General features: G+C 51.0%; 1 protein-coding gene across 3 annotated transcripts in view; it reads left to right on the top strand.

Moving 5' to 3' along the window:
- Positions 1-20,716, top strand: part of LOC105485847 (intraflagellar transport 140) — a 104,126-nt gene that overhangs the window by 14,137 nt on the left and 69,273 nt on the right. For all 3 annotated transcript variants that reach the window (XM_071083859.1, XM_011748408.3, XM_011748407.3), the window contains 9 exons: positions 2,685-2,806; positions 2,956-3,098; positions 6,112-6,287; positions 7,525-7,616; positions 8,564-8,670; positions 9,590-9,735; positions 11,453-11,656; positions 13,179-13,251; positions 15,599-15,690. In XM_071083859.1, coding sequence (XP_070939960.1) covers positions 2,685-2,806; positions 2,956-3,098; positions 6,112-6,287; positions 7,525-7,616; positions 8,564-8,670; positions 9,590-9,735; positions 11,453-11,656; positions 13,179-13,251; positions 15,599-15,690 — 1,155 coding nt within the window. The remainder of the gene's footprint in view (positions 1-2,684; positions 2,807-2,955; positions 3,099-6,111; positions 6,288-7,524; positions 7,617-8,563; positions 8,671-9,589; positions 9,736-11,452; positions 11,657-13,178; positions 13,252-15,598; positions 15,691-20,716) is intronic.

Raw genomic sequence — 20,716 nt, 5'->3', positions numbered from 1 at the left:
AAAAACACCAATAGTGGGTTTTTTGTTTGTTTGTTTTTTTAAGCACTGTCACCCAGGCTGGAGTGCAATGGTGGGATCTCAGCTCACTGCAAACTCTGCCTCTTGGGTTCAAGCGATTCTTGTGCCTCAGCCTCCCAAGTAGCTGGGATTACAGGCGTGTGCCATCACGCCCGGCTAATATTTGAATTTTTAGTAGTGACAGGATTTCGCCATGTTGGCCAGGCTGGCCTCAGACTCCTGACCTCAAGTGATCTGCTCGCCTCGGTGTCCCAAAGTTCTGGGAGTACAGGCATGAGCCATTGTGCCTGGCCTACCAATCGTGTTTTTATTCTTGTCTTCATCAAGCTGTTAGTCAAGAATCATATAATATACACTGTTTCTGTGACGTGTACTTATATGCCACATGCTATTTTAGATCTTGCAAAACCTTTCTTAGAGGTTTCTTGTGTAGGTTTCCTTTTTTTTTCCTGAGACGGAGTCTCACTCTGTCGCCCAGGCTGGAGTGCAGTGGTGCAATATCAGCTCACTGCAACCTCCTCCTCCTGGGTTCAAGTGATTCTCCTGCCTCAGCCTCCCGAGTAGCTGGGACTACAGGCACACACCAACATGCCCGGCTGATTTTGTGTTTTTAGTAGGGATGAGGTTTCACCATGCTGGCCAGGCTGGTCTTGCAATCCTGACCTCATGATCTGCTGGCCTTGGCCTCCCAAAGTATTGGGATGACAGGCGTGAGCCACCGAGCCCAGTCTGTAAGTTTCCTTTAAATCTGACATTATGTGAAAATCCTCTTCCTGTGTACAATAAAAACCATGTTATCCAGCATTTGGGGAGATTGGAGTCAGTGCTGCCTGAAAGGGTGGTGGGAAGAAGAGCGTATTGTGGGCTAAAGTGTCCCCCAGGAAGCGTCCCCTGGGGAGTCCTTGGCATCAGAGCAGAAGAGCCATGTACATGGACTCAGATTGAGATGCTGCCCTTGGGCACCACCTAACTGCATCCCCCAGTCCTGGGAGGCCCCGCCAGCTGTCCCCATGGAGCCATCTTCCCCTTCCCGGATCTTCACTCGCACTTGTCTGTGCCGCGCATTTGCGACTGTAATGATTTTAAATTGAGTGTGCAGTGTACACGGCACGAGGACTTCGCTTCTGACCACATTCTCCAGTAAACAACCACGGCTCCTTGGAGAAATGGTTGATTCCAGGGCTGGAACAGAAAAATGAGCCTAGGCCAGGTGCTGTGGCTCACACCTGTAATCCTAGCACTTTGGAAGGCAGAGGTGGGAAAATTGCTTGAGCCCTGGAGTTTGGTACCAGCCTGGGCAACATAGTAAGACCCCATCTGTTCAGAAAATACAAAAATTAGCTGGCTGTGGTGGTGAGCATCTCTATTCCCAGCTACTTGGGAGGCTGAGGTGGGAGGCGCTCACAGGAGCCCTGGAAGGCGGGGGGCTTCAGGATGGAGTGACTGCACCACTCCATTTCAGCCAGGGTGACAGAGTGAGACCCTGTCTCAAAAAAGAAAAAAAAAATTGAAAAATGAGCCTAGGTAATCTTAGGGCACCAGAAAGGAAGTGCTCACCAAACCCACGTGATGGGGGCACATCAAAGTGACGCGGAGGCCAACTAGAGAGCTTAAAGCTGGCACGTTGTGAGCAGCAGAATATACGAGGCAGCCTTGGATGGTAACCCAGCGTGGAAAGTAAATACCCATGTGTCCACCCTGATGCAACACAGGATTGAACGAATGAGTTAATGGTGGGGAAGAGGCAAATCTCTCGTGCTGAAGAAGCCCAGGTGGTTTCCATGGATGCTACACCCCGAGGGTGGAGTGTAACTCCCAGCCCTCAAGTGTGCATTGCAGAGAGTGACTTCTTTCTGAACAGTACAGGATGGAGGCGGAGCCAGGGAAGAGCTGCTTCACAGTTGAGAGACCCCACAAGTACAGCCTCCACCAGGTGGTCAAGGTCAATGCCGGCAGTGACCAGTCATGGGGATGCAGCATGCAGAGAAGGCGCCTCAGCTTTGTGCTCCTCCTCCCCAAACCCTCCACCCCAGTCAACTATGAGGAAAACTATCAACAATCCCAGTGGAGGGGCATCCCATGATATACCAGGCCAGCAGGTCTCAAACTGTCCAGTGCCTTAAGACAAAGAGCCTGAGACGCTGTCATAGCCCAGAGGAGCCCGAGGAGACACGGCAGCCAGATGTCACATGGTGTCCCAGCCTGGCCAACATGGTGATACCCTGTCTCTACAAAAAAATACAAAAATTAGCCAGGTGTGGTGGCGGGCAACTTTAGTCCCAGCTACTCAGGAGGCTGAGGCAGGAGAATTGCTTGAACCCAGGAGGCAGAGGTTGCAATGAGCTAAGACCGCACCACTGCACTCCAGCCTGGGTGACAAAGTGAGACTCAGTCTCAAAAAAAAAAAAAAAAAAAAAAGTTTATTTTAAAAACTTGAATATATAGCAGTTGCTATCTCTAGGCATGAAGATGTGGAGATATTCTATAGGAGTTTCCAGTTCTTTGTTTAAAGACTTGAATAGTTTGAAATTTTTATGGTATATACACAGTAGTTTTGTAATTTTTTTAAAAAGAAATATGCATCCTGTTGCACAGTTTAACATTTGCCTCCCACCAGTCATTCTGTCAGGACACCTGTCCTACCACGTGGTGTTGGGTCTTTCCAGCTTGGTGTCTTGCTCTTGTGGAGGTTGGACCAAAGGGGCCGAGTGCAAGGGACGCCCCTGCTGAAACACGAGTATGGGAAACCCCTCACGCACTGCATCTTCCGGCTCCCCCCTCCTGGCGAGTAAGTGTGGGGCTTGCACCGTGACCCGTGCGTGTGTATACATCGGGGGGAGCGGGAAGCGGGCTGCTCCTGACCCAGGAGGGACCCCAGCCCTGAGTCGCTGTAGGAGAGGCGGAAGAATCTTGACTTCGTGTCATGTTTGCTTTCAGGGACCTGGTTCAGTTGGCGAAGGCAGCTGTGAGCGGTGATGAGAAAGCCCTGGACATGTTTAACTGGAAGAAGAGCAGCTCTGGAAGTTTGCTGAAGATGGGGTCTCAGGAGGGGCTGTCATTCTTTGTCAGTCTGATGGATGGTGAGGAAGTTTGGTTGTGATTCTGCGGGGTCCTAGTGTTTTAGGGGTATCTGATAGGGATTTTAAATTCACAGATGGTGTTTCTGCATAGAACAGTAATGGTCATAGCTGCAGGCTGCACAGAAGGATGATGTGTGCTGGGCGGAGTCACAGCCGGTCTCTCAGCCATCCATCCAGTGTTGAAATGTTGCCCTCACTTTGTTCTTATCGATAAGTTGAGCTTTGCTTGTGTTTGAAGGATTTTCATGAGGAGGCTTTTTTTTTTTTTTTTTTTTTTTGAGACGGAGTCTCGCTCTGTCGCCCAGGCTGGAGTGCAGTGGCGCAATCTCGGCTCACTGCAAGCTCCGCCTCCCAGGTTCACGCCATTCTCCTGCCTCAGCCTCCCGAGTAGCTGGGACTACAGGCGCCCGCCCCTGCGCCCGGCTAATTTTTTCTATTTTTAGTAGAGATGGGGTTTCACCATGGTCTCGATCTCCTGACCTTGTGATCCGCCCACCTCGGCCTCCCAAAGTGCTGGGATTACAGGCGTGAGCCACCACGCCCGGCCAAGGAGGCTTTTAATCAGCAGTTACAGGCTGACTGCATGGCACCAGGGACAGTTTTGGAAAGATTCTTTGGTGGCACCCCTGGTGTTCAGTCTATGTAATTATCAAGCACCTATTGTATGCCAGGTACTTGGCTAGGGTGTAGGAATGAGGTGTGAGCAGGACAGGGGTTTCACTCCAGCCTACAGCACTTGGCCAGCCGTCATGGGGAGGTCAGCGCTGGGCACCGTGTGTCTGGTGTTCAGCCTGCTCTTCCTCACTGTACGAGGGGGACAGGCTGCCTAGCCAAGGCCGGAATAAATGCAATATGAAGTTAAAAGAAAAAGTGCATCTCTTACAGCCATGTGACGCTGGCCCAGGTGTGTCTGTTGCTGGCGTGGCTGAGGAGATGAGAGCCACACAGAGGTTGCCGGGTCTCAGGAGAAAGGAGGCTTTTGCTGTCGGTTTCAGCAAGCAGCCAGATCTTGACAGGAAGAAGAGAGCAGATGAGAACAGATGGGGCTGTGTGGTTTTTATAATTTTTAAATAAGGGAAATCTTTCATTTTAGAAGGTGAAGGGATAGAGCTAATGGAGGGGGGACATTGAGAAGATCCCAGTGGGGACATCCGAGTGGGCACAGCACCATGAGATGGCAAGGAGAGGGCATGCCAGGATAGGCCCCCCCAGGAAGGCTAATGAGAAGGGGGTGTAGGGATGAGGCCCACAAGGAAGAAGCGCTGGAGGAGGGGGTGTGTGCCAGGGAGGAGCCCGGCTCTGGCAGCACATGGGCTGCGAATTTCTGCCCGTTGTCCAGGAGCTGAAGGCTTTGGGGGTGAGTTCTTCGCTGTGCCTCATGTCCTTTTGTGGAAAATGGGGATAATACCGGTGTCTACCCAGTTATCACCTGGGTAGATAAAGATGCTTAGAACTGAGCCTGCCACATACTATGCACTTATTAAATACTAGTTGGTGTCCCAATTCACCTCTAGATAAACTTGAACTCTTCAGTTGGATGAGAACTTGTGCTGGGTGTGGTGGTGCGTGCCTGTGGCCTCAGTCACTTGGGAGGCCTCGTTGGGAGGATCACTTGAGCGCAGGAGGTTGAGGCTGCAGTGGGCTATGATCATGTCACTTTACTCCAGCCTGGCTCACACAGTGAGAACCTGTGTCTTGAAAAAAGAATTAATAATAAAAATAAGAACTCGTTGTCCGTGGGGAAAAGATGAGAAGGGAGGGACAAGTGAGAAGGCGCCCAGAGGAGTCTCCTGCAGAGCAGCCAAAGTGAGCCCAAGTCCCCAGGCTCACACAGGGCCTTCAGACAGAGTGGCTGGCCAGCGCTGGAGCAGGCTCAGGCAGGGCAGGAGGAGGGGATTCCAGGCTGGGTACAGTGGAGTCTGTAGCTTAGACCAGGAGCAGCTTGTGGAGGTTGACAGAGGGTGGTCCAGAGAGAGCCTGGCAGGAGGCAGATGGCACAGCAGTGACACCCGGGGCAGAAGGGTCAAGGAGCGGAGGCCACAGAGAGAGCTTGTCATTTAGGGCCTCAGTGTGTGGAGGGTATGAGATGGACACAGAGCTCCGAGGCTGCCAGATCTGCAGGGTCAGCAGTGTGGACATGAAACCCACCAAGCCTGCCGGGCGCGGTGGCTCACGCCTGTAATCCCAGCACTTTGGGAGGCCGAGGCGGGCGGATCACAAGGTCAGGAGATCGACACCACGGTGAAACCCCGTCTCTACTAAAAATACAAAAAATTAGCCGGGCGCGGTTGTGGGCGCCTGTAGTCCCAGCTACTCGGGAGGCTGAGGCAGGAGAATGGCGTGAACCCGGGAGGCGGAGCTTGCAGTGAGCCGAGATCGCGCCACTGCACTCCAGCCTGGGCGACAGAGCGAGACTCCGTCTCAAAAAAAAAAAAAAAAAAAAAAAGAAACCCACCAAGCCAGGGGCAGAGAAGGGATCAGTAGAGACAGCTTGAGGCCAAGCTGAACCCATGAAGTGGAGGTTGCAACCTGCAAGGTCAGGTCACATGCTTCATTTTTAAGTTCTTTTTTTTTTTTTTTTTTTTTTTTTTTTGAGATAGAGTCTCACTCTGTCACCCAGCCTGGAGTGCCGTGGCGTGACCTTGGCTCACTGCAACCTCCACCTCCAGGATTCAAGTGATACCCGTGCCTAGGTCTCCCGTGTAGCTGGGATTACAGGCACACGCCACTACGTCTGCCTAGCTAGTTTTTGTATTTTTAGTACAGACAGGATTTCACTACGTTGGCCAGGCTGGTCTTGAAATCCTGACCTCAGGTGATCTACCAGCCTCGGCCTCCCAAAGTGCTGGGATTACAGGCATGAGCCACTGTGCCTGGCCCATTTTTAAGTTCTTATACTGAAGATGCTTTGTTTTGAAAATGTCCTTAAGTTGATAGAAATGGCTGCCGGTGAGGGTCATGGAAGCGGATAAACCAGGGCCTCCTCGTGTAGTGACCCCATGTTTGCCCCCAGGGACAGTGCACTATGTGGATGAGAAGGGCAAGACCACTCAGGTGGTGTCTGCAGACAGTGCGATTCAGATGCTGTTCTACATGGAGAAGAGGGAGGCACTGGTGGTAGTCACGGAGAACCTCCGACTGTCCCTGTACACAGTGCCTCCTGAGGGCGAAGCAGAAGAAGTGATGAAGGTGAGTGGGAGTGGGCTTGGGGGCTCATGCTGGGGAGCTTGGGCCAGTTTCTCTCAGGCCTCGTTGACGGTCCTTTCTCTTTTGGATAGCAAGACTGAATAAAAGCCTATCATCTGTGTTAGGGCGGCTAACGTAGCTAGCGATGTCATTATTTATCATACCACATTCAGTTGATAGGTGAAGGAAACAAAAGAGATGGAGATTTTCCTGCTTCTCTAGGTGGATGTGGGGCCTGATGGGAGACAGCCTGGGCCCACCCACAAGCTGCACCCCTCATGACCTGGGGCGCAAGTAAGAGAGTCACACAGCCTCTCGTTCCACCTGCAGAACTCAGCAGGCAGGCGACCGTATCCACATCTTCCCGCTGATTTATTCCACAGGAATCCTTGCTCCTTGGAGGCCACTGAACTTTCCCTAAAGATGCTCTTGCAGATGACAGAGCTGACTTTTCTTCAGTCAGCATTCATTTGGTCCTTTACACACCCTGTAAGGGCAGATGAGGACACAGGCACTCGTCACGGGGACCTTGTCACAGGGGCCAGCTTGGGCCACCGTAACAACCTACCACAGACTGCGTGACGTGACAACAGACATTTGTCACAGTTCCGGAGGCTGTGATGTCCCATGCCAAGCAGCCTGCAGAGGCCTCTTCCCAGTGTCCTCACAGGGCTGGCAGGGAGAGTGAACACCAGCTCTGGTGTCGCCTTCCACGGCCACAGCCCTGTCAGGCCAGGGCTCACCCACCTCATGGTCTCATTAACCTTAAGTACCTCCTGAAGGCAAATACAGTTGCACTGGGGGTTGGGCTCCCACATACGAGCTTGAGGCATGCAGTTCAGTCCATAGGCCTGGCTTTAAATACCCTGCTCAGCTCCTCACTGGCTGGTGGGCCCTGGCCAGGTTTGTTCTCTGCACAACAGGGATGATAGGCCTGCCCAGAGTGTGTGGTTGGATGAACAGGGAGCACCAGCTCAACCTCATGATCATTCCAGAGCGTGTCCACCGATGGCCACCTGCCCACGCTATGCACTCAGTAGCCGTTATTTAATGTGTGAGAGTAGTGGTTTGCTTCAGTCCATACATCTCAAAACCCAAAGCCACCTTCAGAGTCTCCATCATTTGTCCCCGCATTTGCCCCGCTTGGTGAGTCTCCATGGAGTCACTGTGGACCAGAGACTTCAGGATCCTGAAGCCGGGACAGGCCGTCTCGGCAAGCACAGTGCCTTTCCTTACACAGGTCAAGCTGAGTGGGAAAAGCGGCCGCCGCGCAGACATCGCTTTGATTGAAGGCAGCCTTCTCGTGATGGCCGTCGGGGAGACTGCCCTCAGGTGAGAGTCTGCCTTTCCAGTGGCCCTTTTTGAGAATTCTCTGAGGAACAGGCTCTTCTAAGTCGGCTTTGTGTTGGAATGTAGCATATATACTGTAAAATGCACATATGGGGCCGGGCGTGATGGCTCACGCCTGTAATCCCAGCACTTTGGGAGGCCGAGGTGGGCAGATCACAAGGTCAGGAGCTCAAGACCGTCCTGGCTAACACGGTGAAACCCCGTCTCTACTAAAAAATACGAAAAATTAGCCAGGCATGGTGGCGGGTGCCTGTAGTTCCAGCTACTCGGGAGGCTGAGGCAGGAGAATGGTGTAAACCCGGGAAGCGGAGCTTGCAGTGAGCCGAGATCGCACCACTGCACTCCAGCCCGGGAGACAGAATGAGACTCCGTCTCAAAAAAAAAAAAAGAAAAAATTGCACATATGATGCTGACTGCTCACACACTGGACATACCCATTCACCAGCTCCCAGACTGAGGAGCTAAGCATTGAGGGACCGCAGGAGTCCCTGCCCACTCCACTGCGCTCCCTTGGGGCTCCCCTTGCCTCCAGGTGACCCTGCCCTGGTGTCTGCCCGTGGAATCTCTTTGCCTGGTTTTTCGGAGTGTGGCATAACTAGAATCGGTCGTTCTGGTCTCTCTGCTGCCTGCTGTGTTAGCTCCGTGTGCTCTCCGGGGCCGTCTCGTGCTCTGCGTGGGGTTGCAGTTCCTGTGTCTCGTGGTGACCTCCTGCCATGTACAAACCATCTTCTATCGGCAACTGCTTTCTTTGATTATAAACAGGACATAAAATGTCCTAAGTGTAATAATAGTGTTCGTTTTCATATCAGGAGTCTGATGAACTCTGTCTTTTTCCTGACTTTTAATTTTGCTCCACAGGTTCAAAAACCCTTCAGAGGGAAACACCACTAACACAGGCCCTCCATGGGGCTTACTCTCTTCTGTTGTAGATTCTGGGATATAGAACGAGGAGAGAATTATATACTGAGTCCAGACGAGAAGTTTGGCTTTGAGAAAGGAGAGAATATAAACTGTGTTTGTTACTGTCAAGTCAAAGGTGAGGCTTCCTGGCCTGGCACGAGAGAAACAGAACCAACCACAAGCATTGTGCTTGGGCTGCAAAATAATTCTAGTGAAATGTGGAGGCTACTTAAACAATGGTAACTCAATAACTCACAGCCATCAAATAGTCGGGCAAGCAAGCAACAGCAGAGCTTTGTGGTCCCACACGAAGGCCAAGGGGTTTGATCAGAAGCATGACAACCTGCATCCCAGCACTTTGGGAAGCTGAGGAGGGAGGATCACTTGAGCCCAGGAGTTCGAGACCAGCCTGAGCTACATAGTGAGACCCCTGTCTCCACAAACAATACAAAAATTAGCCAGCTGTGGTGGTGTACAGTGGTGGTCCCATCTACTCAGGAGGCTGAGGTGGGAGGATTGCTTGAACCTGGGAGGTTGAGGCTGCAGAGAGCTAAGATAGTGCCAGTGCACTCCAGTCTGGGTGACAGAGTGTGACCCCGTCTAAAAAGCATGGCACACCAATTCCATGCTCACTTATCTCTGTTCTCTCCTGAAATGTCACAGGAAAGACAGTGCAGGAAGTGTGTGTGCAAGTGTGTGTGTGCATGCACATGTGTGTATGTGTGCATATGCACATCCAGAGCACAGGAGACTAGGAGGTGAGCCAGAGCTGTGTCTCTAGTGCCTGCTGAGTGCTGAGCACAGGGCAGACCCAAGCCAGACCGACTGGCCTCTAGGAAAGCTGGGAGGGCAGCGTTCCCCACCACCCCCGCACCAGCACTGTGAGGTCAGGGTGGCAAGGACCTAAACAGAAGGACGCAGCCAGGGATGAGGTGAAGAGGCACTGGGCTGGGCGAGGACTGATGCTTTGAAGAAGGGGGTCAGAGAACAGAGCTTGTTGCTGTTTTAGTTCCCTTTTTTAACTCTGTTCACATGCAGTTTGTTTCTACCTGTAGGTCTTCTGGCCGCTGGTACCGACAGAGGGCGAGTAGCCATGTGGAGAAAAGTACCAGGCTTCCTGGGCAGCCCCGGGGCAGAGGGCAAGGACAGGTGGGCTCTTCAGACCCCTACCGAGCTCCAAGGAAACATCACGCAAATCCAGGTACAGCCTACAAGGGTGTTTGGTGCACTCATTTTCTGCTGCATGAAAGTGGAGGCCGTGGCCAGGCGCGGTGGCTCACCCCTGTAATCCCAGGACTTTGGGAGGCCAAGGCGGGTGGATGATGAGGTCAGGAGATCGAGACCACCCTGGCTAACACGGTGAAACCCTGTCTCCACAAAAAAATACAAAACATTGGCCGGGCGCGGTGGCTCAAGCCTGTAATCCCAGCACTTTGGGAGGCCGAGACGGGCGGATCACGAGGTCAGGAGATCGAGACCAGCCTGGCTAACACGGTGAAACCCCGTCTCTACCAAAAAAAATACAAAAAACTAGCCGGGCGAGGTGGCGGGCGCCTGTAGTCCCAGCTACTCGGGAGGCTGAGGCAGGAGAATGGCGTAGACCCAGGAGGCGGAGCTTGCAGTGAGCTGAGATCCGGCCACTGCACTCCAGCCTGGGCGACAGAGCGAGACTGCGACTCAAAAAAAAAAAAAAAAAAAAATACAAAACATTATCCGGGCGTGGTAGCCCCTCCAGATTGTAGCCTGTGTCAATACTTTGCTCCTTTTCATGGCTGAATTACATTCTCTGCTGTGGACAGACCACGTTTTCTTTCTCCATTCATCAGTTGATGGATATTTGAATAATGCTGTTATGAACACTTGTTTACAAGTTTTTGTGTGAGGATGTTTTAGTTTCTCTTCAGCATTTGGTTCTTTCTTATGATTTCTCTCTGTTCCCATTCTCTACCTGATGAGACACTGTCATTATACCTTCCTTCACTTCACTAGGCATGGTTTCCTTCAGTTCCTTCAGCGGGTTTCTGGTGGCTACTTTGAAGTCTTTTCTAAGTCCAACATCTGGGCCCTTTCATAGCAGTTTCTGATGTCTGGGTTTTTTCCTATATGGAATTTATACTTTCCTATTTTGCATGGCTCTTTATTTTTTTTAGATAGATTTAGAAGTTTAATATAAAATTATGAAACCAACATTTCGCATCAGCAGAGGAAAGCTAGATAATTTAATCCATTGTATAAACTTCCTGTTTGTTTATAAAAAATATAAACATCCCTATGTCACACTCAGAAGAGTGAGTCACACTCAGAAGAACTCTAGAAGACGCTTTTCCCATCAGAACAGACATACAAGTGCTGCCTGTCCAATCACAACTCTTGAGCATCAGTATCTTTTATTTATTTATTTATTTATTTATTTATTTATTTATTTATTTATTTTTGAGACGGAGTCTCGCTATGTTGCCCAGGCTGGACTGCAGTCGCGCAGTCTCGGCTCACTGCAAGCTCTGCCTCCCAGGTTCACGCCATTCTTCCACCTCAGCCTCCTAAGTAGCTGAGACTACAGGTGCCCGCCACCACCCTCGGCTAACTTTTTGTATTTTTAGTAGAGACGGGGTTTTACCATGTTAGCCAGGATGATCTCGATCTCCTGACCTCGTGATCCGCCTGCCTTGGCCTCCCAAAGTGCTGGGATTACAGGCTTGAGCCACCATTCCCGGCCCGAGCATCAGTATCTTAAAGTCTTTCTACACAGCACACACTTTACCTTTATAAAACATTTTTTGAGATCATTTTTTAAGTCCAGAACAATGGTACTTAGAAATGGTTTCTGAGTTCTCATGTGTATAAGCGTTCTCCTGACTGCATCTTTCTCCTGCTCTTTTCGCACATCTGGTTCTTTCTCTTGCAACCTGGAAATGAAGTGGGGTTCCAGGAAGAACCTGCTGGCAGTGAACAACGTCATCTCCGTGGCCATCCTCAGCGAGCAGGCCATGTCGTCACACTTCCACCAGCAAGTGGCCGCCGTGCAGGTCTCCCCGAGCCTGCTGAATGTGTGCTTCCTGTCCACGGGGGTAGCGCACAGCCTGCGCACCGATATGCACATCAGTGGGGTGTTTGCCACTAAGGTGACTGCCGAGGGGACCCGCGGGTCGGAGGAGGGGTCTTCAACACAAAGAAAAGAACTGCCCCATTGCCAGGTAGTTCAGGGCAGCAAGGGTCCCAGATGGTAGGTTAGGCCACTCTCAGTTCCATCCTAGATTCTCTTATTTCCTGGATATCTATGTACATCATATTCATGAAGAAAATCATAATGAAAATATAGGCTGGGCGTGGTGGCTCATGCCTGTAACCCCAGCACTTTGGGAGGCTGAGGTAGGCAGATCACTTGAGGTCAGGAGTTCGAGACCAGTCTGGCCAATATGCTGAAACTCCTCCGTCTCTAATAAAACTACAAAAATTAGCTGGGCGTGGTGGTGGGCACCTGTGGTCCCAGCTACTCAGGAGGCTGAGGCAGGAGCATTGCTTGAAGCTAGGAGGTGGAACTTGCTGTGAGCCGAGATCGTGCCACTGCACTCCAGCCTGGGCAACAGAGTGAGACCCTGTCTCAAAAAAAGGAAAATAATAATACAAATATATACACCTGCCATCTACTCTTATAAATTAAAAAAAAAAAATAGGCCAGGCGCGGTGGCTCAAGCCTGTAATCCCAGCACTTTGGGAGGCCGAGGCAGGTGGATCACGAGGTTAGGAGATCGAGACCATCCTGGCTAACATGGTGAAACCCCGTCTCTACTAAAAATACAAAAAAAAAAACTAGCCGGGCGAGGTGGCGGGCGTCTGTAGTCCCAGCTACTCGGGAGGCTGAGGCAGGAGAATGGCGTGAACCCGGGAGGCGGAGCTTGCAGTGAGCTGAGATCCGGCCACTGCACTCCAGCCTGGGCGACACAGCGAGACTCCGTCTCAAAATAAATAAATAAATAAATTAATTAATTAATTAATTAAATTTAAAAAAATTAAGTTAAAAAATAAATTTGGCCGGGCGCGGTGGCTCAAGCCTGTAATCCCAGCACTTTGGGAGGCTGAGACGGGCGGATCACGAGGTCAGGAGATCGAGACCATCCTGGCTAACACGGTGAAACCCTGTTTCTACTAAAAAAAAAAATACAAAAAAACTAGCCGGGCGACGTGGCGGGCTCCTGTAGTCCCAGCTACTCGGAAGGCTGAGGCAGGAGAATGGCGTGAACCCGGGAGGCGGAGCTTGCAGTGAGCTGAGATCCGGCCACTGCACTCCAGCCTGGGCGACAGAACGAGACTCTGTCTCAAAAAATAAAAAATAAATAAATAAATAAATTTAAAAAGTAAATAAAGGAAAGAGAGGGATGCTTTCTTTGCCATTCCCCATACCTTAAATTAAAAAAAAAAGAAAATAATCATAATAAAACCCAGGGATATTTTATATAACGCAGAAAACAGCCTTAACCCACGTTCACAGAGGACCCAGTGATCTCATAGTCTTAGGGTGATGGAGCAGCAGCGTTCGGAAATGTTTAGAGGAGGAGAAGGAGGCTTTGGAAGTGCACCGTGGGGTGTGCAGTCTGCACCTCACTTTTCCTGCCCTTTGCCTTGAGTGTCCACGATTCTTTTCAGGATGCTGTCGCAGTCTGGAACGGAAGGCAGGTGGCGATCTTCGAACTTTCTGGAGCTGTGATGCGGAGTGCAGGTGGGTTCTTTTCACCCCAACAGAGGCACTCCCACTACCTGGCTTTATTTTCTCCCTGCCTACTGAGAGGGCCACTGTGGTGCAGTTGAGGACTGGCATAGGGGCTGGGGAGACCCTCGTGCCTGTGCCCGCATTTCCAGAGCCAGGGCTGCAGCTCTGGCCCCGTGTTGTCCGTGCATCCTGGGGCCTGCTGTGTGGGCGTAAACAGCCACAATGCTTTTGTGGGTTCCTTCCAGGGAGGGGGTGGCTGCCTCCCATCTTCTGAAGTGTTTCCAGACCATGCACAGCCGTGAGACCTGTGGTGTCTTGACCCAAGGCCAGCCTCTGCCTGAAACTTCAAGGTGGCTCTTCAGAGATGCTCCATTAATCTCAAACACCCTTCCAGGTCCCCAAGGTCTCTCCAGCTCTCTGCAGTTAGTTTGGCTCATTGCCCAGGCTGGAGTGCAGTGGCGTGATCTCATCTTACTGCAACCTCTGCCTCCCAGACTCAAGCAATTCTCCTGCCTCAGCCTCCCCAGTAGCCGGGATTACAGGCGTGCGCCACCACGCCAGGCTAATTTTTATATTTCAGTAGAGACAGGGTTCCACCATGTTGGCCAGGCTGGTCTTGAACTCCTGACCTCAGGTGATTTGCCCACCTCAGCCTTCCAAAGTACTGGGATTACAGGCGTGAGCCACTGTGTCCAGCCTTGGCCATTGTTTTCTTCCTGCTCTCTTAAGCATGTCTATGGGAGTTTCCTGGGATGGCTGTAGCAAAGGACCACAAACTTGGTGGCTTCAGAAAACGGAGATGTGAGAAATGTATTCTCCCGTGGTTCTGGAGGCCAGAGGTCCCAAATCAGTTTCACTGGGCAGAAGTGACCGCGTCAGCAGAGCCACGCTTCCTCTGCAGTCCCAGGGGAGAACCTGTTTTAGCTTCTGGTGGCTGCCAGCAGTCTTCGGCTTGTGGTCACAAACCTCCCGTCTCTGTCTGTGTGGTCACATTGCCTCTGGTCTGAAATCTGCCTCCCGCCCTCTTACAGGGACACTGGTGACTATATTTAGGGCCCACCTGGATAACCCAGTATAATCTCCCCATCCAAGACCTTTCCGTCTTCTGCCATATAAAGTAATATTCACAGGTTCCAGGGAGCAGGACCTGACGTCTTCAGGGAACGTTTCCCAGCCCACTGCAGTGGCCCAGCCATCAGGATGTGCTCCTCAGCTCCTCGCCTTCCACAGTTATCGCCTTCACCAACCCTGCCCCTCAGCCGCCTGCCCACACAGGAGGCCTCGTGTCATGCCATTCCCAGGGTGGTTGCCCCCTCGTTTGTTTGAACATCCCCGCCTCTCCAGGCACGTCCTTCACTAGTTTCCGCCTCTCCCTTAGATCTTTTCTCCGTAACACTTTGTTGCCTAAAGTTCTCTCATAACATTTTTCACACTCTATCCCGAATTGTACTGACACTTCACATCTCCTCTCCTCTGTAGACTCCCTAGGAGCAAGGGTGAACTTCTTATTTCCCCCAGTAGGACCAACACAGCAGGTGCTGGGATATTTTCTGTTTTGTGTATATTATCATCTCCCTAACTAGATTTTTTTTGAGACAAGAGTCTTGCTCTGTCACCCAGGCTGGAGTGCAGTGGTGTGATGGTGGCTCACTGCAGCCTCTGCCTTCTGGGCTCAAGCAATTCTCATGCCTCAGCCTCCCAAGTAGGTGGGATTGCAGGCATGCACCACAACACCTGGCCAATTTTTGTATTTTTAGTAGAGATAGCATTTCATGAGGTTGGCCAGGCTGGTCTCAAAGTCCTGACCTCAAGTGATCCACCTGCTTCAGCCTCCCAAAGTGCTGGGATTATAGGTGTGAGCCACAGCGCCCGGCCTCTAGATTCTTATCTATTATGTTGGTGCAAAAGTAATTGTGGTTAATGGCAAAAACCACTTTTGCAGCAACCCTAATAGTTAGGTCCAGGAACCAGGGCTTGTGGCCACCAAAGTTCCACCTAAAATGAGCAAACACTTGCTTAAATGGGTGTGTTGTCGTAGATGCTGTGCTGCTGGGAGCGCGAGCTGCCAGATGGGAGGGGTGCAGGGCAGGGAGCCCAGAGCCCGGCATGGAGTCTCCACGTCAGCCCAGGGCCTGCACACGCTGCCACTGCTAGCTGTGGCCGCGGCCGTGGCCGTGGACAGTTCCCTGTGCCTCAGAGCCTCATTTTCTTCATCTGTGAGGTGCAGATAGCACACCCCTATGAAGCTGTGGTGAGACCGAGATTAATTGGGGATCATGTGTGGGAATGCTCCTGAATCTCCGGGCAAGTCTGGCGGATGAGCGGCCTCCTTCCTGATGTTCGTCTTTCATTTTAGGGACCTTCTTATGTGAGACGCCCGTGTTAGCAATGCATGAAGAAAGCGTTTATACGGTGGAGTCAAACCGAGTTCAAGTGCGAACCTGGCAGGTAAGTTGCTGCTCCACGGCAAGAAAACCAGAGCAGAGTTTGAAATCCTTCCTCTCAATTGAGCCGAAGCCTGTTTATTGATTTCACCTAGTTTATTAGTCCGTTCTCACACTGTGTAAAGAACTACCTGAGATGGGTAATTTATACAGAACAGAGGCTTTGTTGACTCCCATTCCTACAGGCTCTATAGGAAGCAGGCCCAGGGGCTCGGGAAACTTACAGTCGTGGTGGGAGGCCAAGGGGAAGCAGTGCCTCCTGCACAACCGGAGCAGGAGGACGAGAGGGCGAAGCGGGAGGGGCCACACACTGAACAGCCAGATCTCGTCAGATCTCTATCACAAAACAGCACTAGGGATAGTGAGAAACCACCCCCCGATCCAGGTCACCTCCCCCCAGGCCCCACCTCCAACACAGGAGATAAAATTCATCGTGAGATTTGCATGGGGACACGGAGTCAAACCATATCACCTTGCTAGATTGGATTTCCCGTGTCAGGTGCTTGATGGTGAAAATGAATCCTGGGACAGCTGTTCAATGTATGGCTGTCACTTCAGAAATCGGGAGACAGGGCAAGGGCCTTTTGCCTGTGAAAAGGATGACTTTGCAGGACTTCGAGTACATGGGGCTACGAAAAGAAAATAAATCCTTGCAGGGCTTAATGTACACCCCAGCAGCTGGCTGGGTGGCTCCAGTTCAGTTAAGGACATAATGTCCTTAACCAGGCTGTCCCCTGCATGTGTCTTGTGGGAGGGCCAGGGCGACCTCTAAGAGGTTCCCTTTTTTTTTTTTTTTTTTCTTTTTTGAGATGGAGCCTCACTCTGACTCCCAGGCTGGAGTGCAGTGACTTGATCTTGGCTCACTGTAACCTCCGCCTCTCAGGTACAAGCGATTCTCCTGCCTCAGACTCCTGAGTAGCTGGAACTACAGGTGTGTGCCGCCACACCCGGCTAATTTTGTATTTTTAGTAGAAATGGGGTTTCACCATGTTGGCCAGGCTGATCTCGAACTCCTGACCTTGTGATCCACCCGCCTCAGCCTCCCAAAGTGCTGGGATTACAGGCGTGAGCCACCGCACCTGGCCAAGAAGTTCCCTTCTGAGTAGAGTCAGGCACCCACTGCCCTGTCTGCATCCCACACACACTGGCTAGAACCTGGGGGCAGACACAGTGTGTTGATTTCCTGTGGCTGCCTGAACAAATTACCACAAACCGAGGGGCTTCTGGCACAGACATTTATTCTGTGACAGTTCTGGAAGCCAGAAGTCTGCCGTCCAGGTGCTGTCCAGTCTGATGCCTTCCGGAGGCTCTGAGGGAGAACCTGCCCCTGCCTCTTCCAGCATGAGGTGGTGCTGGCGGGCTTTGCTGTTCCTTGGCTTGTGCACTTGACCTTGAACCACAAGGTCTGAACTGCAGGGGCCACTTAGATGCAGATTTCTTCTGACTCTGCCACCCCGAGACACCAAGATCAACAACTCCTCTGCCTGTTCAGTGTGAAGATGATGAGGATGAAGAGCTCGATAATGACCCACTTCCACTCATAAATAGTAAACATATTTTCCCTTCCTTACTATTTTCTTAATAACATTTTCCTTTCTCTAGGTGACTTTATTGTGAGAAACAGTATATAATACATAGAACATATACATATGTGTCAATCAACTGCTTACATTGTTGCGAAGTCTTGTCAACAGCAGGCTGTTAGTCCTTATGTTTTGGGGAAGTAAAAGTTATATAAAGGCCGAGTGCAGTGACTCACATCTGTAATCTGAGCACTTTGGGGAGGCCAAGGTGGGAGGACCACTTGAACCCAGGGATTTGAGACCAGCCTGGGCCACATATTGAAACCCATCTCTTAAAGAACAACAAAAAAAATTGGCCAGGTGTGGTGGTGCACGCCTGTAGTGCCAGCTACTCAGGAGACTGAGGCAGGAGGGTGGCTTGAGCCTGGGCAGTCCAGGCTTCGGTGAGCTATGATTGCACCACTGTACTCCAGCCTGGGCAATGGAGCAAGACCTTGTCTCAAAAAAAAAAAAAGTGTCATGAGGATTTTCGACGGCAAGGTGGTTGGCCCCTCACAGCCCTGCATTGTTGAAGGATCCTCTGTGAATGCCTTGCTCCAGCCTCTGCGCTGTCCTCATGTGGCTGCCTTCCCCGCGTCTGTGTCTTCTCTTCTGTGTCTTATGTTTTATCTTATGTACTTATCACTGGATTTAGCTCTCATCCTGAACCGGAATGATCTCATCTCAAGATCCTTAACTGCAAATACCCATTTTCCAAATAAGTTCATATTCACACATTCCAAATAGACATATCTTTTTTTTTTTTTTTTTTTTGAGACAAAATCTTGCTCTATCACCCAGGCTGGAGTGCAGTGGCGTGATCTCGGCTCACTGCAACCTCCGCCTCCAGGGTTCAAGCGATTCTTTTGCCTCAGCCTACCAAGTAGCTGGTATTACAGGCACCCAGCTAACGCCCAGCTAACTTTTGTATTTCTTTTTAGTAGAGACGGGGTTTCACCATATTGGCCAGGCTGGTCTTGAACTCCTGACCTCATGATCTGCCCGTCTTTGCCTCACAAAGTGCTGGGATTACAGGCGTGAGCCACCGCGCCCGGCCATATCTTTTTTTTTTTTTTTAAGGGACAGGATCTCACTGTGCTGCCCAGGCCGGACTCGAACTCCCGGCTCAAGTGATCCTCCTGACTCAGCCCTGCAAGCATCTGGGGCTACAGGTCTGAGTGGACATATCTTTGGGAAGGGCACCGTTCAGCCCACTGTGTGCAGCAAGGTTCTGTGGCCAGGTTGAGAGCTTTTGTCACGAGCCTGATTTTAGCTACCTTTGTGATTTTTATCCATCTCCAGGTTCCTTCTTGGGACCCAGCGTCTAATTGCCTGGGGCGGCCACATTCCTGTCCTTGTACTTCACGTGGTGCTCGTGTGCTCCCATCATGGATTGTCGATTCTCATTGGCATCCAGACGGGAGACAAGTCAGCAATAAGTGCCAAGGAGAAGATGGAAGCGGGTGGGCCCCTCTGTGGGGGACTTCTGTCTGAATCAGGTGGAGGGAAGATGTGGGGAGAAGCCACATGGCTGCGGTGCCAGCTGGGAGAGAAGTACGGACAGAGGGAGATGCCGACACCGCATGTTTTCCTGCAGCCTATTGGGTCCGAGGGGAGGCAGTAAAGCTGGAAGGGAGTAGTCGAGAGCCTTCTGGGCATCCCAAGCCCAGAGCAAGCACACCTTTGTCACTGCCATCCCTGCCCACCCCTCCATCTTTTTACCTATGCCCCTCTGACTCCTCCCGTTGCATGTGCGCATCTGTTGTGGATGTAAAGGGAGGTAGAGCAAGGCCTTTTTTTTTTTAAGTTGGAGTTTTGCTCTTTTTGCCCAGGCTGGAGCGCAATGGCACGATCTCAGCTCACTGCAACCTCTGCCTCTGGGGCTCATGCAATTCTCCTGCCTCAACCTCCCTAGTAGCTGGGATTACAGGTGCCCACGACCATGCCCGGCTAGTTTTTTGTATTTTTGATAGAGACGGGGTTTCACCATGTTGATCAGCCTAGTCTTGAACTCCTGACCTCAGGTGATCCACCCCCCTCAGCCTCCCAAAGTGCTGGGATTACAGGCCTGAGCCACCACGCCTGGCAAGGCTGTGATCTTAAGGACAGATGAGGGGCAGCTGCAAAGACGACCCTTGAGCAATGCAGGCGTGGGGGTGGCAACCACCTGAGCAGCTGAAAATCCACATGTAACTGTTGACTCCCCCAGAACTTCAGTACTCGCAGCCTGCCATTGACTGGAAGCCTTACCAATAACATGAACAGTCGACTAACACCTATTTCATATGTTCTATGTATTACATACTGTATTCTACAGTAAAGTAAGCTGGAGGAAAGAAAATGTTACTAAGAAATGATGAGGAAGAGAAATACATTCACAGTACTATTCTGTGTTTATCGATACCCTAAGTCTATAGGATGAATCATCTTTCTGAAATGGTGGCATCCACAGGTGGCGTCCACATCTGCAGACCTGAATCTATTGTCCGTATCAAGCAATTCTACATTCTCTTGTAATGTCACGGCTTTCCCTTGCTTCTTGGGAGCACTTCCAGCATCACTAGTGGCATTTCACATGGGTCTCCCTGGGGTTAATCGGTGTTTACAGTATTGCATGAAACACATGAAAAATCCTCTAGAACTGTGAGAGGTCACTTTTTACTGTGATGTGCATTTTACTGGAGAGAGGAGCTGCCCACTCAGAGGTGATTAGCACTGCACAACATTTTAAGGGGATCCTCGCAACACTTGAGTGAAATTCAGCACAGTGGGAAGAGGAGGCAGCTGTGAAATGACTAGAGTAGCACAATGTGGGCCACAGTTCCCTGCGTGTGGTTGTGATTGCTGTGGTTGCATACCGCATCTTTTTGTTGGTTTACACTTCGCACAGCTGCACAGGGTGCCACCTCTGGAAGTGTGTGCAGATTTGTGTATGCTTCATGGACGTGACTGATAAAAGACGAGTATCTACCTATATTTTATGCATTCATGACATATCTGTTAATTTTTTTTCTTTGTAGGCTACATGGTTTGTCTGAGTTTTCTCAAATTGTTACAAATCTCCAAAAAAATGTTAAATATCTTTTCGTTATTGTTTGAGATGGAGTCTCACTCTGTTGCCCAGGCTGGAGTCCAGTGGCGCGATCTCGGCTCACTGCAAGCTCCGCCTCCCGGCTTGACGCCATTCTCCAGCCTCAGCCTCCTGAGTAGCTGGGACTATAGGTGCCCGCCACCACACCTGCTAATTTTTTGTATTTTTTTAGTAGAGATGGGGTTTCACCGTGTTAGCCAGGATGGTCTCGATCTCCTGACCTCATGATCCACCCGCCTTGGCCTCCCAAAGTGCTGGGATTACAGGCGTGAGCCACAGTGTCCGGCCCTTTTTTTTAAATTATTTATTTTAAGACAGAGTCTCGATGTGTTACCTGGACTGGAGTGCAGTGGCATGATCTCGGCTCACTGCAACCT

This window comes from Macaca nemestrina, chromosome 18 (assembly GCF_043159975.1).
Source record: "Macaca nemestrina isolate mMacNem1 chromosome 18, mMacNem.hap1, whole genome shotgun sequence".
In the NCBI taxonomy this organism is placed as follows: Eukaryota; Metazoa; Chordata; class Mammalia; order Primates; family Cercopithecidae; genus Macaca; species Macaca nemestrina.
The sequence above is the reverse complement of the archived record's forward strand: the minus strand, read 5'-3'. Positions and strand labels throughout refer to the sequence as shown.